The sequence below is a fragment of the Lepisosteus platostomus genome, chromosome 2 (assembly GCF_059453375.1).
Source record: "Lepisosteus platostomus isolate fLepPlt1 chromosome 2, fLepPlt1.hap1, whole genome shotgun sequence".
In the NCBI taxonomy this organism is placed as follows: Eukaryota; Metazoa; Chordata; class Actinopteri; order Semionotiformes; family Lepisosteidae; genus Lepisosteus; species Lepisosteus platostomus.
The window spans coordinates 17,391,062-17,410,885 of record NC_142612.1 but is presented as its reverse complement, the minus strand read 5'-3'; the positions used below and the strand labels follow the sequence as shown (position 1 = coordinate 17,410,885).

The window sequence follows — 19,824 nt, the reverse complement described above, 5'->3', positions numbered from 1 at the left end:
TACTTTTTGCTTATTTTTTCCCTTTTTGTCAAGGAAAATGTATTCTTCTTTAATTTTTATTTCAGTTCCTTATCCAACCACACTTCACAATGATCCCCGCACCTTACCTGACACCCCAGCAAATCTGAAAGCCAGTCACTACAGCCCAGTGTTTTACTTGCTGGACAATGGTAAGGAGTTGTCAGAGGGCTGCCAGTGCTGTAATATCATTGCCCAAAAGAGATCTCAGCTACTAATCATCTTGCATGCAAAAGTCAGGCATTGCTTCAACACATCTCTGCACTGTGGTGTTAATAGTTTTGTTCCCACCATTTCAGTGTTGCAGTTGGGGTGCTGTTCTTTGCTTGTCTGCTCCTGTTCTTTTCATAGGAAGTCTCACTCTATTTTAATGTGCAAAAACCAAGCTTATTTTTAACTGAGTGCTTTTTTTGTTTCATATATAAATAAGAATTATGTGAACTGATGTTTTGGATCCCTTGATTATTTTCCCTCGTATAAAATATCTGTGGTTTGGTCTCTCAAAACCAGGCTCTTTAATTCACAGTATTCCATGTTTTTATCCTTGCAGGTTTATTCTTCAACATATTCTGATTTATAAAGTCACTTTTCAAAAACTAAAAAGACTCAAACAAGTACTATGGCTATATTGAAGAGGGATTTTAAATGTACAGGAGCAATTCATGTCAAAGAGCCTGATTTTGGAAGAGTAGGTCATATTTTTTGCAAGTAAATCATGTTAATATTTGCATCAGTTCTGTGAATTATTCTTAGATCTTAAATATTCATCTAAAAATAACCATTGATAAACAGTTATCCATGCATTAAGAGATCAGAGCTATGTATGATTTTGCAAAAAAAATACAGTATTCAGAGACTTCTAATTAATTTTATACTTCATAGCTAAGTGACAAAAACATGACTTAGTGACCAAACAGCTGTTTCTGTCTGAAGTACTCCTGCTCCTGTTTCACACCTCCTGCAGACATACAGTTCATATCAATTTCTTCCCAAACAATTTCCCTGAAATATGCTTGAGTTTTAAGGTTTGTTTGACATGTTAACAGTTAGTATTTTTTATAAATAACAATGTATAAAAGATAACCATCATATTTCTGTAAATAATGATTTGGCTACCCATTTTCTACAGTACTGTATCTAGTCAAACACTATAGAAGTTGGGCCTATATTGAATGAAATCACATTACCTTGAGTAGCTTAAAGGAATGTTAACCACTTCGCAGATGTAGCTTGGGAGTGTTTAGAGGGATAAAGCCCTGACACCAAACTGACATTTTATCAGATAGATTGAAATATTGCAAAAGCGTTTTCTACAGATCTGTCCTTCAACATCAGGTATCTCTGACAATTTTTTTTTTAACTTTCACAAACTCGTTGATAAGTTATAGTACATATACATACTGACATGATTTATCCTGCACTAATATTGTCAATTAGACAAATGAGACAGGGCACTACACTACTACTATTTGTACACTACAAATATTTAAATGTCATTGTAAAATAATATTTTACTCTAAAGCTAGATCTTAGCATGTTTAATATAAAACAAATAACTGGTCTTTAATGTTAATTTTAAAGATTGATATTTATTCATATATAATAACTGATTTACGTTTCTTTGAATCATACCCTTTTAAGGGATTTCAGTAGGATATTTCAGTCTTCAAAGAGTTTCTTCTGGACTTTGTAGTGTTTGGGATTAATGTCACTATGCACCCAAATTTATAAAAAGTCACGCCACTTGCGAATGAAATAGAGACATCTTTTTCCAGAAAAGTACTTGTTTTCCTTTTATAAGAATCTTCGGTTATTTTGGGCTTTGTCACTCCCAGGTTCTGTATTGTACCACAACACATGCTCTGACCACAGCATCAGCCACAGAATGATATATTCAGTACAAGGATATACGGTACAAGTGGGGATTTCTTAAGTTTTAATTGAAAATAGTTTTGTTTTGCCATTTCATTTACAGTTTTTACTGGTTGCATTTGCAGTACTGCAGGGTCTCGACAGTTGCAAGAGTTCGGAATCATTGCAAATTGACATGTAATCAAGTCCACATCTATACAGTACCTTTGCATAATCTATTACAGTGTATACTGTAGTTTTTCTGGTTAAAATAAGTATCCCTTAAATAACATTGTTAAACTAAAAGAAACAACAGTCATCACAAATGTACCATATAGTAATCAGTTAAAATGAACAACATTAATCCCACTTTCTTTCTCTGCTTCCACAATTAGCATGCCCCACTGTAATGAACAGGCAATAAAACTACAGGCGCTCTGACAAGGTCGTCTAAAGCCTGTCTTTCCCCACACAGCCAACACAGAGTCAGGAGTGTTCATTACAATATAACAACAAGACCACACTGGGATGCGCATGCAGAGTAGTGGGTACTTGGGCAGGGAGATTTGTCTCATGATCCTAATTGGTGGCACTGTTAATTTGAAAGTTGTGGGTAAGAACCTTTAGCTCAGTTTCATTCTGCTCTTCTCTTCTTTCATCCCAGACTCTGTCAGCCAGACCTAATCTCAAATAGCAAATTCACAAATGTTGTAGTAAATTTGAAGATGTTGAGACCATACTGTACTTCATAATGAAAACCTTGCACACAGTCCATATTAAACAACCACGAGTGGAAGCTGTTCATACTGTTATGTTTAGAAGGTGAGTGGTCTGCCTGTGTGGATAACAAAAACCTAAAATCAGAAATATGATGTCATGTACTGGATTTCTTATTAGGTACTTCCTTTTGACAGACTAGCTATGGTGTTCTGAAATGCTGCAATACTACAACATATTGCATTTTCTGCTTTAGCTAAATAGAGCCACAGCAGACCAATGCATATAAATTATGCTTGAGGATGGATTGAAACGTCTGTCTTCTTCAAATAAAAAGAAGCCTGTTTATTTTTAATAGTGGTACTTTGGTGTGCAATCCACATTTTGTTTGCAACCAGCTGTTATTTTCTATGGTGTTGTCTGTTATTTTCTAAGCTATTAAGGGATAGCATTGAGTATGTAAAAGGGTTCAGTGGTACTAAGCGAGTCACAGACGTAAAGTCACCTCCCTTGAAACCTGGACATCGTACAATTCTCTTTCAGCAGAGGGCTCAGTCTCTGCTCGTTAGAGAGTGGAGCGATGTGGCTCTAAGCCTGTGAATGACCAAATGGGTTTCCTGCAAGTCCATTTCACATACTGTAATTAACACATAATACCACAAAACTAGAAGAGAAATTCCTGATATTGGTACAATGATGTTGCACGTTCAGCAGAATGAGATAGATGAGATATCCAAGTCAAAAAATTTTTTTAAATTGAAAAGGTTTAAGAAACGAACTATGATTAATAGTCCACTATGATTTAACTTCAAGTGAACCTCCAGTTCCAAGCTGAGCGGTTGTACAGTAGGACTTTCGTCAATAGCCTGGATGCTTACATGCCTTCTACCTTACTTGTGCTTTTCCCTTTGTTTTTTCTTTGAAGTTAACATCTGCATGTACTGTAAGTATCCCTTACCATATAGAATGAGGAAATAAAGTGCGAGCGGAGAGTTAAATCAGTGTGGGAACTGCAGCTGAAAAAGAATTAGAGATGAATTCCATACTAGAGGGAAAAGGCACAATGTTTAGGGTCTATAGCTTCTTCAGATGTACTGTACTGCATGTGACGGTACTTGTGCTTGAAAGGTTCCACAAATTTCCACAACTCCTTGGTTACCTAACATTTGTACAAATCAAGCCAGACCTTGCCTGCACTAAGAAAGCTACATCACATTGTTCTAGGAAAATTGTCATAGGCAAGAAATGTCATCAGATAACACCACAAAGAACATTACACAAGTTTTGATGAAGATTCAAGAAATCTGTTTTTTCACAGCAAAACTAAATCTTTTGTATTTGTGAAACTTTATATAATCTATCAATTCAGAATTTAAAAGTTTGCTTAAGATTACATGTTGTTATTTGGATCCTTTTTAATATACTTAAAGTAAATATATAAATATATATTTAATATACCTGCAATTTAAAGTACATACATCATTGCCATCTGCAACAATTTCAGTTTTGATATAAAGTCTAAAAGTAAACTTCTGGTTGCATAATAATTTTACTCAGCTTTGCCTAATGATTGGAATTTTGGTTATAGATGTGCTTATTAATGCCATACAGCAAAGTGAAAATCTGTTTTTCTATAAAACATGAACCACATAAAGCTCATGGAATTAACTAGAATGACAGTAAGTGTTATTCTTTCTAATCAAAGCCATGTGAAAATTCAAATTCAGGAGCATAAAGTCACTTCCTTTGTTTTGGCACATAATCAGTTTTGTGCAAGTCTTAATGGAGAACCAATTACACTGCAACAGTGCTTTCAGATTCCACCAGTCCACGCTGTATGCATTTTTATGAACTAGGTCATAATGGAAAAGCTGCAGAGTCATAGCTGACACTTATATTACGGTTTACAGCACATATTTAACAGCACTCACATCACAAGAATGATCCTATACTAATCATTGATTCTATACTGTAGGTCAATAATGATCCTAGCTCAATGTGGGAATCAGGTGTCCTCAACCCAAAACATGACTAGGCCAAATGTGGAAGCATGAGGTCTCTTTTGAAATGGAAAATCTCATAGTAGTATATGTACATGTATAAGTAGTATATATACAGTATATCTTCAGCAACTGTGCAATCCTTGATAATATGCCAGTCCATTCTTCTGTTTTATGCTGATTCCAACACCCACAATATCAATTTCACAATCTATAATCCCTCTGTGCATTGCTATAATTTTGTGAAAAGTAAACATTTTAAATAGTTAATCTACCTTGTTAGAATTGCCTGGGACAGAGTCGCATTTGTGTATGAAAGAAAATAATCTTGTTGTTCCATCAGAACCAGTGATGTGAATCATTCCTGAATGTGTCACAGCTCTTCTTGACCTTCATATTAGCCTTATGAAACAGTTCACTAACTGCCATTGTAGATAATTCAACCTCTGTCACATTTTAAAGGTCGTGATATGATTTGCAGGAGACTGTGAATATGATTTTGTAGGCATATGGCAGTTGTATGAGAGACTATGATTTTTTGCACCCAGTCCTATGTCTGTTGATTACCACTGCTGTGCTGTCGAATCTACACTTTAAAACACTTAGTAATGTGACATTGTGTTGTCCATTTTACAGGCCCCTAATTATTTATTAGTAATAAACCAACATCTTACTGATCTCTGTCTTTAAAGTAAAGCTAAGATGCAGTATCTTGATATTGTTGATATATAACAAGTTGATATTGTTATGTTTTGAATATCCACTCTGGTTACAAATTTCTTAATGCAAGTGGATGTGTGTCTTTTTCCAGGCGGAAGTGGGGTATTTAGTATAAATCAAAATAATTAAGGTGCAAGGGGTTTTGGTGTTCACCAATCCCCTTTTGAATATCTCATCTTTAGTTGGCATAAAAAATTCACAAAGAAAATTCTGTTTGAATGCATATTACACTGTTAATAAAAAGTCATGTACTGTAAGTACTTCTAAAGCCATACAGTACCTGCCAAACTACTTCTTAATAATTACTGGATGAATAAATATTCATCAGGCACCATGTTGAAATGATTCTTTTTAATGTATTATAGGGAATTCAGAAGAATACAGAGGAAGAAGAATGTTCATACTACATGTAAAACAGAATACAATCATGGAAAGACAATTGAAAATTGCTCACATTTAATTGGCTTCTTTTAAAAATTACTTAAACGACTTAGTAGAAAGGTGTAAAGGAAAATTAATTCTAATTAAGTAAAAAAGTTCAAAGTTGCTACTTGGATTCACAAATTCACATCTACAGTAAAAGGGAGAGAGGAATTAATAAACCCTGGTAGGTTTATAGGTCACTCTGGAATCATGAATTCCTGAAAACTAATATAATAATTTTATCCACTTAAGTAAAGTTGATTTGTTTAACTAAGGAGAAATAATTAAATAAAATAGTACCAAATAAAATACAACAACAATAACAATAATATTATTAATAATAATAATAATCACTCTCTTAACATTTTCTGCAAAATCGTTTCAAAATATGCTTTTTTGAGGTTTTCACTACGTTTTTGTGTAAGCTCATTTTCAATATTGTGAGTGCAATGCAGACCACTAGACCTGTCTAATCCAAGTCAATCTTTAATATTTTCTGTTCGGTTTTTGTGTCAGTATTTGAATAAATCAATCTACATGTCCATCTACCTATCTAATACAGCTGATAACGACAGTATGTAAGTAAAGAAGAGGAAATTCCCCTTAAGGGGGAAAGTTTGATGTGTGTCACGAGAACTTAATGTACAGTACTTGTGGAAAAAGTGAGGTCTCCTGCTCACACCTGTGGGTTGTGTATGGTGGTGAAAGTTGTCTTGCTGGGAATGCAGGTTGTCAAGTGGGTTCTAGCATGTTACCATGGTGATCTGTGCATCTGCTTGCAAAGTGTATGCACATTGTGCACGTTTTTATATTTTCTTTTGAATTTTCTTGTTTTGTTTCCTGCACCCCCTTATTTCTTTTTTTCCTTACTTTCTTTTTTAAACAAATTAACTGCTGCTTTCTTTCCTATTTTGTTTCAGTTAAGGGATCCAGAAAGTTAAGTCTGCCAACAGATCTTAAGACTGATCTTGGTACGGTAGGCGAAAGCCAACTGTTTTCAGTTTTTTGACTTTTTAAAATTATTTTTTATCCTGACACTTCTAACAGATTATATCAAATTCAGTGATTTTCTTTCTGATGTTTGAATGCACTTTCTCTGATCAGATCACACAGTTCTGTTGGCTACATGTAACATTCTGCTTTTTTTAATTTGAGCTTTTATAAGTACCTGTAGATTAAGTTTCACAAGAAACTAAAAATATGAATTTGAATTTGAGCTGTTCTATTCCATGCTCATAATCTCTGAAAACTAACATAGCCAAACAGTCTCACTCCATTGTATTTGGAACATCATACAAACCACATTAACCCTGAAGTTTTTTCACTGTGTTTGGGTCTTTTATGCCTCTTGATCTTCTCTCTTGGAAATGTTTTTTGTGCAATAGAACTCAGGCTTCGTTGAACTTGTTTACCAGGTTGTTATCTAAAGTAAAAAATGTTATGAAGTACAGTTTTAATCAATTTAAGTTTTCTATTGATAACTTGTTTCCTAAGGTTTATTTCAGCTATTTAGTAGAGGGCAATGGGGCTGGATTATTTTTAACTGGCTGCATATTTATTGATTAAATACTGTAAGTGCTGGGACAGAAAATATCCTGAAGTTGTCTTAACCTTGTGGAAGTGATGGACATCCATACTGTGGTCAAAGATGCAACATGTCAACTTACTAAATCTTTCCTATGACCTCATCCCAGCTATAAAACAAATAAAAGTTACAATGCAGAAACAGAGAGATACAGTAGGAGGAGACCATTAGAGGCTAACCCTTCACTGTCTGTGAACTGAGCCCCTCTGAGGCAGCACTGAACTGGCTGGGCACTACATGATGTCCTGTCAGCTTCTGAAGTTTATAGGCTTTATTTTCTGGGTACTGTGCCTTTCTTCCACTTGAGGCTTAACCTCCACAGTTTCTGTTATGGACTGCAGTGTGAAAGTTAACATGCAGCTTTGCTTGGAAGGACATTTGTGCTTTTCTCTATGTAAGTGCCATGGTTCATTCAGGTAAAGAGTGCGTGGGTTTTTAAGTTGAATATCACGTGGGTGTTCAGTACTGCTAATGGGAGAGAAAAAATAGAAGTTGATTCTATTTATTTTTGCCTTTTAAGCTTTGTTTTCAAAAGAGATTAGTCTATGGTGGAAGTGTAGAATTCTACAGTATATTCACTTTAAAGCAAGAAGGTCATTTCCCACAGCTGTAACAATTTGACTAATTGCTTTATTTTTCTGTGGAATAATTTTGCAAACAAAAATTCTAAAATATAAATATATAGAGGCTGACTACAGGAAAACTAGTTAAATGGCCAGTGGGCTTGGAAGTCAGAGAGGAAGAGATTGAGAACCAGCCCCTGTGATGACCAGATGAAGGGTGCTGGTTTCTGAGACAGAGAAATTGATGAGATCAATGTAAAGTTAAATAGATAGAAGATTCTCATATGGCTTCAGGGGAGTGTTGAGCTCCATGAAGAATTCAGCTTCCGAATAGAGATGGACAGTCGTGGCTTGCTGGGTTTTTTTTCCTTCAAGAAGGTGTAAAATCTCATGCCAAATATCAACATAGCTAAAATTGTCCTTATCTTAAACAACTCAACTAAAACAAGTAAAGTTTTATATGTAATAGCATAAATGTATAGTTTACTTGGATATGGAAATGTCCTTATCCAAGCAACATTTGGCTCATCAGCCCAGAGTTATCTTGATTTATGTGGTGGTAAGCGAACAAGACAGCATATTACTTCCCCCCAACCCCAGATAGGAATCAGAAGAACGTTTTTCTTCAGGCAAAATAAAGCCACTTATTATGTTACTATTATTGTATAATTCTGGTTCTTTGGGAGGTAAGTATTATTTCTATCTGTTTTTTTGATCATATAAAACGTCTTTAAGATCTTTGTTTTTAATTTCATGTATTATTTTACTCTGTGTGTGCACCTACAATGCAGTACAACCTGTATTGCAAGTTAGGACATACTGGTATAAATGGGGGGTTACGAAAATCAGAAACCAAGTGAGCAATTGAGTCAAGAAGTAAAATAAATGTTCATAACCCCCTATTTGTAAATGACCTCTGCCAGAATATACCCAAGCGGTTGGTACAGTATAGTTATAGTTGGTATAGTTAGAGGCACTTGAATTCTTTGTTCTCTGTCATAGCTTTGGTGATAAGATTAAGACTCCAAGCGCACTTGGTTAAACAGATGTTTATTAGCAATGACAATACAAGCACTACACTACACAAAACATAGAACACACAAGTTTCTATATTTAGAGTACTGTATGTACAGACAAGGCATTTCAGTGACCTGACATTCTAATCACCCAAAGAGAGCTGCCTTCTCAATAAAACACAATGCAATTGCAACCTGCAGTTAAATCTCTCTCTCTCTGCAAACCTGGATGCCACTAAACAGAGGTAACTAAGGTAAACCAAGGTAAACTTTATGATGTTCTTTGATCACAGACTCTGGACCCAATAAATCTTTGCTAAATATCCCTCTGCTTTGAAGCTGGAGATGTTTACATTCTTGTTACACACTTTATCTAAACTCTTAGAGACACTTCCTAGTCATCTATAATTCAAGTTTACTGTTATACGGTATGTGCCTGGGTACAATGAAATGCTTACTTGGTGTTTTCCTCACATGACAAATGATATAACAGATGACATAAAAAATGACATAGCATTGACATAAAAAATGACATACAGAAGACGTCACAATTCTTGGAACCAGGAACAAACTCTAAACATCAAACAAGACAGGGACACGGTAAGCTGTAACACTATCACTTAATTGTGTAAGGTTTCTTATTTACCTTTTTACAGTTCACATTTTTATGAAATGGTGGTCACTGTGTGCTGGAGCCTGCTCTATCACAAGTGGGTTATGACTATGGTATGATACTATGATTGTTTGTAATCCTGAATTGCAAATTTCCTTAACTGTTTAATACATGTGTTGTTGTTTTTTTTTCCACAATGCAGAGTATTTCACAACTTAAATGTGAAAACATCAAAATGATGTTTCATGCTATTTCTAATGTCACTGTAGTTTACCGGCTTTCTGCCTTTGGGCACAGTATACCACAGTCTGGGTATCTTACATTTTGTGTGATGTGTAGGGTTTGACTTCTGAGCCTGGTAAAGCACATTTGATCTGAACATACAGTATACTGTATGTCAAATGAACTGTGCTATTGAAAAAATATAACATGTGACAAAGAAAACACCTTCCTACCTAGCCCTTCCCTTACGTCCACCAGTATGCCACAAATGTCACACACCTCACCAATAGTTGTTCAAGCTATGTTTCCAGTTACTTTTTAGGGGGTATTCTGAATTAGAAGCATTCAGTCATAATAATACAGGTTCAAAGCTTGTTAGAATTAACTTTAAAGATTAAATATGAATAGAGTGTAGAGTGATTACAGTGTTGAGAAATGATAAGAGCTGATTCATATTTAGTCCCAGTGATTACCTATGTACTGTACACTATTTGAATTCCCGGAATACGAACTCTCAAATCCTGGAAAAGCATGGACCTGTTCACTGGTCTCTAGGCCCTAGATACCACACCATTGCAGCTAATCCCAAAAAGGTTCAGTGGGCCTTAAGTCTAGTAGTGGCGTTTTCCCAGAATAACTGTCACTTTCTCTTCTTCTGAGAAAGCTGCTGCTACACAGGCAGTTTGAGGGCACGTCCCTCATCCTTCTTGAGTTTTGTCATTATGAGATTAACTTGCAAGCAGTGCAGTAAGTGAAGTCCCAGGACTTGATGAATGTAGCACTGTGCAGTCATCTTGGCATCAATCACCACAAGTTAGATACCTACAGTAATGACTGGATACTACCAGACCACCACACGTGAACCTCCTGAAACCTCCTGAAAGATCCTGGCAAGGGGTCATGTCTTGTGGTCTCTTAGATCCTGGCTTATTAGATCCTGACAAACTTCAATGTTTAGGTTGAATATCTCGCCTGGCTGAGAAAGCCCAGATGACAAGTAACAGTGCACTGCCTCAGAAAAATCATCTACACACCAATGACAAAAAGGTGTTGTTCTCTTGATAAACAAGGTGTTGATTCCTTTCTGTGTTTTTCTTTCTCACTTTTCAGGCTTGAAATTTAACAGGCTAAAACCGCTCATCACTTGCGTCCAATCCACTCATTAACCTAAATGATGCAAAAAATACTTAACCAATATCCAAAACCCATCCATATGGCTTATTCTTCGTTAAAACATAAATGCATGAATAGAGTGATCATTTTGTTTTTCTGCTCGGTATGTACTGTAAGCATGTCATAGTGGAAAAGTCTCTGGACCTGTGGCTGGCAGGTTGTGCAGTCAAGTTCCTCCTGCAGAGGCTGTTGTTGTATGTTGATTGAGGTATGTTTGCCCAGTTGCCCCAGTCCACCCAGCTGTATAAATAGGAATTAGCACTGCCGTACTGTAAATAGACCCTGTGATTAATGTGGTGTCCCATCCAAGGTGAGTCATGTACTTTCTGATTACTTCATACCTAGACACCAGGATAACTTCCAGTCCAGTGACCCACTGAGACTGGCTTGAATGGGATTACCTACAGTACGTCGTACCTGTATAAGCATAACAGATAGCCAGAAGGGCCATCTGGGTTGTGCACCTGAAAACCTGAATGATTTACTACCATGAAAACATGCATGGCAGTGAACCATCCAAGACTGTGTAGATTGAAGGTTGTTAAGCCCCCAGTGATTCCTACTTTCTACCATTACCAGTCCTTGATATCACTTAAACTCCCAAAAGATATAAGAAACCTATTCACACCTAAAAGAAGTACAGAAAATACAAGTGATTGTAGATTTTTGCAACAATTCTAATTTCACTTTTAAAAGTGGAAGGGTTCTGTATCTGTTCTGGACTAGAGTAGTGGAAGGGTAAAAAGAAGACATGCTGACATCCATTTAACTTGCAGCAATGGTTTGTGTGCAAACTTGTGAAATGCCTGCATTGGACATTGTTGAAGTAGACAGACCTGTGGTTGGGACCTTATATTATAATTATTGCAGAGATCGCTGCCAGTGCAACTGGAACTGAGCCCAACCAGACACATGCTTAAGTGACGTTGGTGGCCATCTGGATGACTACAAAGAGAATTGAAAGCATGTGATGTGAGACTGTTGAAGCATCTCCTGGGTTACCAGCAGGCTCATTCCGGGATATGTAAAGGATTTAGAAAGCATTTGACTGTCTTCTAGTTGTAGCAAAATTAACTCAGACTAGAAATATTTGACAGCATTGCTTGGAAACATCCAGTATGCAATGCACTGAACAGTGTGAAACATATGGTAAATTTTGATTCTTTAATTTCTGCTAATTTGTCACTCCTTTTTACTCAGTAGTCATTAAAAGCACAAACTCCGTTCCGCTTTCAGTCATGAAAAATCAAGTGACAATAATGCTAGATACTGCCTGATCTAATTTTACAGTTAATGCTTGTTTTTTCCTATTATTCTTGAGATAATTGGGATGAAGAAAAAATATATTTTTAGTCTTTCATCATTTGGGTAGAAGGACACTGTAGACTTGATAGTTTTATTTTAATTTTGGCATTCTGCACAGGAACACATGCAGGCAGCTGGCTGTTGAGAATGTATTATTAAAGCATGCTCCTCAGCCACAACAGGTTCAAAACATGTCTAAAAAGATATAACTTTCATTACCAGATTTGTTTTTCTTTTGGTCAAGACAGAACTGTTGATACGAGTAAACACAATTTTCAGAAATGCTTTGTAATAAAGTATTCAGTCTTTCATAGCAGTGTAGAAAACTGATAGCAGTGAATAGAATATGAAATAATTTCATAGCTATGAAGTTTTATTTTTCTGAGTTATGCATACAGTATAAAAAAGCATATAAATATTTAACAATGCCAGGGTATATTGTACAAAATATATCCAGTAAATGCAGCCACAGCAGATCGCTGTATCCAACTAGGATCTCCTAAAGTTCAGAAACTCTTGATGATTTGATTTCTAATCCTACACAAGTGAAACAGTGCCGCACCCAGAAAGATCCAGTAATATTTTAAGTGCAGTCTGTGAAGTTCTGACTATAGACTACAGATGGAGATTTAGAAGATCTTCTGGAAACAAAGAAAGAAATGTGAGCTGTGACCCATTTTGTAGAATTAAATACTGACTGGCTATTTCATAAATTCGTATATGGTTGGGAATACAATTATTGAAAGTAAACTGACATAATATGACAAAATATTGCTTCCACTGTGCTCCCTCAATTACACCATGTTGTTTTTTATTTCTAGTTCATAACAATTTTTGCACTATCATTGGCTAATATTCTCTTTACTGAAGACCCCCTGATTTAATAACAGTAGTTCTTAACAGGTGGAAATGAATGTACAGTATGCTCTGCTTTTAAATTGTGCTTCTTTATGCTGGCATTTTGTTTCTCTTTTATGACTGCATAATATACCTTGCATTATATATATATATTATGGCATATTGCTTTTGAAACACATACTGTACATACAAACCCTGAGGAAGGACCAAAACAAAGCTCAACTCTGTTATAATACACTAAATAATAAAATAAAACCCTTTATTATTTGTATCATACTTTCTTTGTATGTGCTAAGAAAACTGAATAGTGAGGGAACATGGACTCTGTTCCAGGTATACAGGACACAAAACTATACAATGTATCACTAATCCATTGCAGGGCACCAACTCACAAACACAAGGACACTGGACACCAGTTAACCTTTCAAGTACGTATGTCTTTGGAAATTGAAGAAAACCAGAGAACATTGGATGGCAAACTTAACATAGAAGGTGCTCTAGTCTGGAATTAAACCCGAAACTCAGAGCTAGGAGGTAGCAGCATCTATGAGCACACCAAAATATACAGAGGAAACATGCTTAATTGCATCTCAGTTATATTAAATGTAGACAATATTTTTTCCTATTTAATTGTAATTGTCACATTGATTGATTTTTTCGAATCCAATTTGTCCCCTTCCTGTAGAAAGGACTTATATGCATATATTGCAGTTTTCATGTTGGTAAAGTATACAGTACTACCCTGGTGAAAGTTAGACTGTAAATGATAAATATTTATATAAATGAAGTAAAATTACTCTGTTTTTTATATTAATTACTATGCAACTCCCTCATCTAAACCAGAGTTTTGTGAATACAGAACATTTTGTTACTCTTTTAAGAATCCTGTTTGTCATTATTATAATTCTTTATATAATGTTTTTAGATTAATAATTTATAAACAAAGCTGGACCTTTTGTTCATATTATTAATGTTTATCCGTTTTAAAATCTTTTGTCACCTATGAATTATACATTTCTGAATTAAAACCCGGTGAAACCAATGCCAAAATTAAATATTTTTTCCTTCTGAACATGCAACGTATAAATGTGATTATTCCCTCTGTCAGATGGAGCCCTAATGACAGTGAGCCATCAGGTTACTTCCATTAGCATGCAGTGCTTCTGTGTATTTCAGTCAATGGCAACCACTGTCAGGGAATATCCCATAGAAAAGCATAGCCTCATCACTCATCACACCACCATTTCTCAGCTCATTTTTCTGGAGATATCTAGTGATATACATTTTGTATGTTATCTAGGCCTGTAACACTACTCAATGCCATTGAAATGATCAGTTCTTATAATGAAATACATGTACTCTTCATGTGCCACTTCTGTCTGTGATATAATGAACCAAAGACAATGGGTAAAAACTGATAAAAACAGATTTTTCAAGTAGAGCTGTCACAATGGCATGATTTCCAATGACAAATGGAAAAAATAAAATTAAGTGTAAAAATAAATTCACCGAATTCTTGATGTCTGTATCAGTACCAGAGTTAAAAGAATGATTTCTTTTCAGTTTTTAAATTGTAATTTGGCTGTACCAAAACTGGCAGTAGTACTCTACTACTATTCATTTCACCACCTTGACTGGAAGTTTGCATTAAAATAGTGGCTCAGGATGCACCTACTGTAGGACTGGGAAAAGCCAGTGAGTTTTCATGGAAAGAGGAGCTTGTCAGCAAGAACTGACCTTAAATTTGATAAGGGTGCACAATCACCCCTCATTTTGGACCACGGGTTTCTTGCAAGGACAACACCCACCTGTGAAAGCAGAATGCTGACCTTGGACTAGATACCGTATGCAGTAGCCTGGGAGACTTTCAGAGTTGTGCCATAAGAGGCTGACAAGAAACTCCGGGCTCTAAAAAGCGTGATTGGATATTTTCAAAATTGGCCATCATTAACTTAGTGTCACAGGGCACATGCCTAAGAAGAAGAAGAAAATTCACTATCTTTGCCTAGGCCTGCTGTAAGTGCATCCACTGTTGCCTGCTGTCTCTGTAAAGGAGCTGAGGCTTGTCCTCCCTTTGCTTCTTTTTGCCACTTTGCTAACGCTTTGCCATTATTGCAGATCATGTCAATGGACATTGCACTAGCCCCACCTCGCAGCCCTGTGCCACTGGGAAGCGCGTCTCCAGCGCCGAAGGCACTAAGCACAATCGGCGAGGCCCCGGCCGGCCGCCCTTCAGAAAGGCCCAGTCTGCCGCTTGCATGGAGATCTCCTTGCCCGTCTCCCACACAGAAGGTGTGTGCTTGTCTGCATCCGTTTCCTTTCTGCATGCCTGACCCCCATCCGAAAACAAGGAATATACCCCGAAAATATATTTCAGTAAAAGGAGCCAGAGTTAAAAAAAATGAGAAACATATGTACTGTCTGTCTGTATTTGTGTGGCCCCGTTTTTTAAAACTGGGCTCTTTGGGTTGAAAGATGGAATGTGATTTCATGAAACACAAAGACGAGGTTTACAAATGAGATTTTAAGGGAGCAGTGGCTAAGATTTTTAGATTTATTCCTTTCACAGATGTGACAATTTAAAGTGAGAATAAATACAAAATAATCACCTGACTAATACTCAGGTCAGAGAATTAACACAACCTGTCCAATCTGGAGAAAAAAAGGAACATTTCAAATATATATGTAGACATTTATCAAAGGTTATTCAAAATGGCACCATGTTCCTAAAATATGTTTAAAAAGGCATGAAATATTTTCCCATATTTCATTGTTTTCAAATGCATTTCAAAATTAATTTCAATACATACAGTAATCACCATCTGTACAGAATCTAAGTGCATTTCTGCTGCATTTTTCTTTATATCTTTGTATAAGTAATGATGGCCTTTTTCTTGGGTTCTGCCTCCACAGTTGAAGCTCTTTATTGGTTTTGTTGAAAAGATACAGATTAACAACTGAATTGACATCTCCTGCGATGAGTCAGTCATTAATCATATTGTGGTGCAAATGAACAGCAGTCACTCGCTATGTGGAGTAATGAGCTCATTCACATTAGTCTTTGAAGAAATTCCTGATTTTTGCTCATGTTAGTCCAAAATGAGTTTCTATGATATTCAGCCAGTGAGGGCAGATAAGCTGCCATTGGACAAACTTTCTGAAGTGCAGGCGAGTCCAAGAAAAGTTAGCAATTAATATTTTAAATTCAGTATAACTAAATGACATAAATGGTATTTATAAATGACAGACAAATTCTTACTTACCTACAATCATAGAAACTGTGTTTTTCTTAATTAAAACACGTTGATACTGTTTCTCGGATACAGATAATATCCCATTTGAACAAATCAGACAGATACAGTATGTATTTAAACTCTCAATAGTTTAGAAACACTACATAACACTCAAGAACATGTTCTCAAGAAGATTTTCTTCCCATAAGCAGCAGTATCACAGTGAGGCTTGCCAGCTCACAGGGTGCTGGACCTCTTGAGTAATTTGTGTTTTTACCAGATGTTGCCAGTACTGCACAATTTGTCACACATCCTGCAAAACCAGATATTGATGCTACAGAAGATTTTTTTTTCCATAAGAGGGGTAATTATTAGTAATAGACTTAGTATTAATATTTACTGTATATTTTAGTATTAATGTTTACTCTATATTAATATCAATGCATCTGAGAATTTCAGAGTTTTGGCCACAATACCAAATTTGCTTTGCTTTACTAAACTCCAGAGAAATTCAAGCAACCTTTTCAAAGATATGTCTAAAAGAACTAAAACATTTTCCTGTTTCTCTTGAGAATTTTTGGGCATGTTCACTCTAACGGTTATCTTTGGTAAATGGAAAGCGACTTTTGATCTGAATATATAATATATAAGATTAATCTTATCTTCTGCCAAAAACACAAACCACTTGCTTGTTTCTGCTAGACTTAAAAGGATAATAAGAACAACATTTATATTAAAAGGGGTTCAAATTCTATATCATTTTTCACTTTTACAAATGTGTTAAGATAGATGAATAAAGTTCCAGATTTCCACATAGTATCTCTATATGCTCTTCATTATTAGTTTTCAAAAACTACACTATGGGTCGCCATTACATGAAAAGTGCTTATTAATACAGTATGTAATAATGCAACACTGTCTCTCTATGATATTTCATAATCTTGGCCCCTTTTTTGTACAGCAGCCCTGTTTGTGAAAGGAGCCATGTGGGGGGAATCTGTGCATGTTCTTCTGTCTCACGTTTTCCTTTCTGCAGGATGTCCAGCTGTCTTACTAAAAACTGTCGTCTCTACAGTCCAGATCATTTGTGTTTCTAATGTTTACTGTCTGTGTTTCCAACGCTAACAAAATATTTTATTATTTTATCAAACATGCAGATATTTTACTTTAACAACTAACCCATAGCTAGTTGAATATTACCCTTAGAAATGAAGAGAAATGCCTTAAAACCAGGGTGTTATAGTATTATTGCAATTCCTTTAATTCCAGTAGACTGCTTTTTTTTTTGTTATAGTATGTTCTTTAACATGATTAAGTAATTTATTTTTCTTTGTTTTAGAGGTTTTATGCATTGTCTTACCTGCTCTGTGATTCTCAGAGTTTGCTCGTGATCAAACGTTATTAATGTTTACAGCAAAATAGTTTCAGAAAGGTTTTCTCACAGCTAATTATAGAGGAAGTCACAGAAGGAAGAATGCAGATTTTATACTTCAGTGTTTGCTAGAGATGCTACCTGAGAATGATGTGGCTTACAGATTTGTTTTTCAATCTGACTTGTGTAGTAGAAATATATTTCCTTAACTCATCTTCAGAATCACATATTTCCTGTTGTCCTGTGCACACAGGCAGTTCCAGTTGCTACAGTACTTACTTAACACTTAATAACACATTGTTTTTGTCTGGAAATCGTTCTAAGAATAAAACTGAATTATAAGTAGGTTTTTGTCATTTGAATCACATGTTACTTTGTGGCCTAGGAAAAGTAGGATACTTTATCATTTTGAAAGGTGGAGTCCACAAATCTTTATTTCTGGGTAAATGTGACGCAGAGAACTTGCTCTTTGTCATGTACAGTGCGTTCTTAGTGGTTGACCACTAAAGAAAGGGCAATATATGTTGTTAATATGAATATTTTAAGAATTCTTCTCAGAAGCTGTCTTTTCCAGAATCGAGAAAGAAAAAGTCAGAGAATCACACATAGCGCATGCAGCAGATCATTGGGGAAAAGAAAAAAATCTGTTTATTTACAGTATATAGATTCAGTAATAACAAAATAACTTGTGATCCCCATAAAGGCCTCAGGTCAGAAATATTGCAGCACAAATACTCTGCAATTTTCAGCTGTATTGTGACAATTCACTGAAAAAGCATTGCGTGCGATGTACTAGATATGTGTTAATGAGGAGGGCTGCAATATATTATCTTAAATATGTGTTGCAACACCTCATTCAGCAAAGAATTGAGTGATGTTTGTGATAGCTTTCCGAATAAGAAGCTGCAGGTAGTTTGTGGTTAGTCAAATGTGTAAAGCCAGCCTTTGTGCTGCCAAGCAGAAATTAATGTGTATTGGAGCAGTATTTTCATCAGGACACAACCCGACACCAGCAGTGAAGGGGAAGGAAACTATATCAGTATTCTGAAAATGTTCTGTTCCCTCAGCTGAATAAAAATGTGTCAGTTCTTAAGTTTAAGTGTCGCGAATTTAAGACTAAATGACTTGGATAGTCTTGATTCTTAAACTTGAATTAGAAGCTACCTGCACAATCATACTGTGTTTCTTATTTCTACCCATAGAGATTTTAGTTGCATCAGTCAATATATAAAAATGGGAAAATGTAATTTAACTGAAATCATGGAACAGATTGTTACAGTATTTGAATCACTTTGTACTGCAGCAGCAATGAGTAACTTAGTCTTCATGGGCTGCAGGGTGCTCTAGTTTCATTGCACCTCTGATTGGAATCACTTAATTGAGCTGATTATTTGGATAAGAAGTCATAACATGCTTTTGTCAGGTCTTAATCAGCCACTAATTGACAAGGCCCTGTGAAAGCTCCAAGAACGTGGCCCTCAAGGACTAGAGTTTTTACATAATTGTTTAAAGTGTGGAAAAGCAATTATCCAGGATGAGATTTCAAAGGATTAAATATATGTTTGGAACATTAACACACATTAATCAACTAAAAATGAGCAATTTGCTAATACGAATAGAAATGGCAGTTAATACCACATAGACAACTTTTGTTAATTCACTTATGTAAAAATCTGAAAAAAGCTTGATCTAATTGATGGACATTTCAAATAATTAGTTTGGTGAATCAACTTCCTTTAAACCCATTTAATTTAAATTTGATAACACCAGAAGGACATTATTGGCTCAAGCTAAAAGAGAAAAACTCTACAGGCCTCTGAATTGACACATAATTTGTAGGCTTGTGACCGCTTTCACAATATCATCTGAAAAATAATATAATTCTTGGACAAACCTACTATTTAATTTCATTACATTCTCTGATGATTATTCAAATGTAGATACAATAAATATGTATTTATATATTGAAGCTACTTAGAAATTAGTAAGGTTATGTCAGATACCCCTCAATAATATTAACTAGACAGAATTCCCATAGCAGTATGTGGATGCTTTAGTGTGTTAACAATGTGTGTGTGTTTGCATTTCTCAAGTAGCCAGGGAGCTAAATCTCTTTATCCCACATTACTTCTAGTCCCTAAAATTGCTTCCTACA

At 35.6% G+C, this 19,824-nt stretch overlaps 1 protein-coding gene across 11 annotated transcripts in view; it reads left to right on the top strand.

The window, feature by feature from the left end:
• Positions 1-19,824, top strand: part of stxbp5l (syntaxin binding protein 5L) — a 260,757-nt gene that overhangs the window by 223,922 nt on the left and 17,011 nt on the right. For 4 of the 11 annotated variants that reach the window (XM_088601568.1, XM_088601596.1, XM_088601605.1 and 1 more), the window contains 3 exons: positions 66-170; positions 6,650-6,700; positions 15,183-15,356. In XM_088601568.1, coding sequence (XP_088457694.1) covers positions 66-170; positions 6,650-6,700; positions 15,183-15,356 — 330 coding nt within the window. The remainder of the gene's footprint in view (positions 1-65; positions 171-6,649; positions 6,701-15,182; positions 15,357-19,824) is intronic. The other 7 variants (XM_088601623.1, XM_088601642.1, XM_088601652.1 and 4 more) reach the window with 3 other exon arrangements.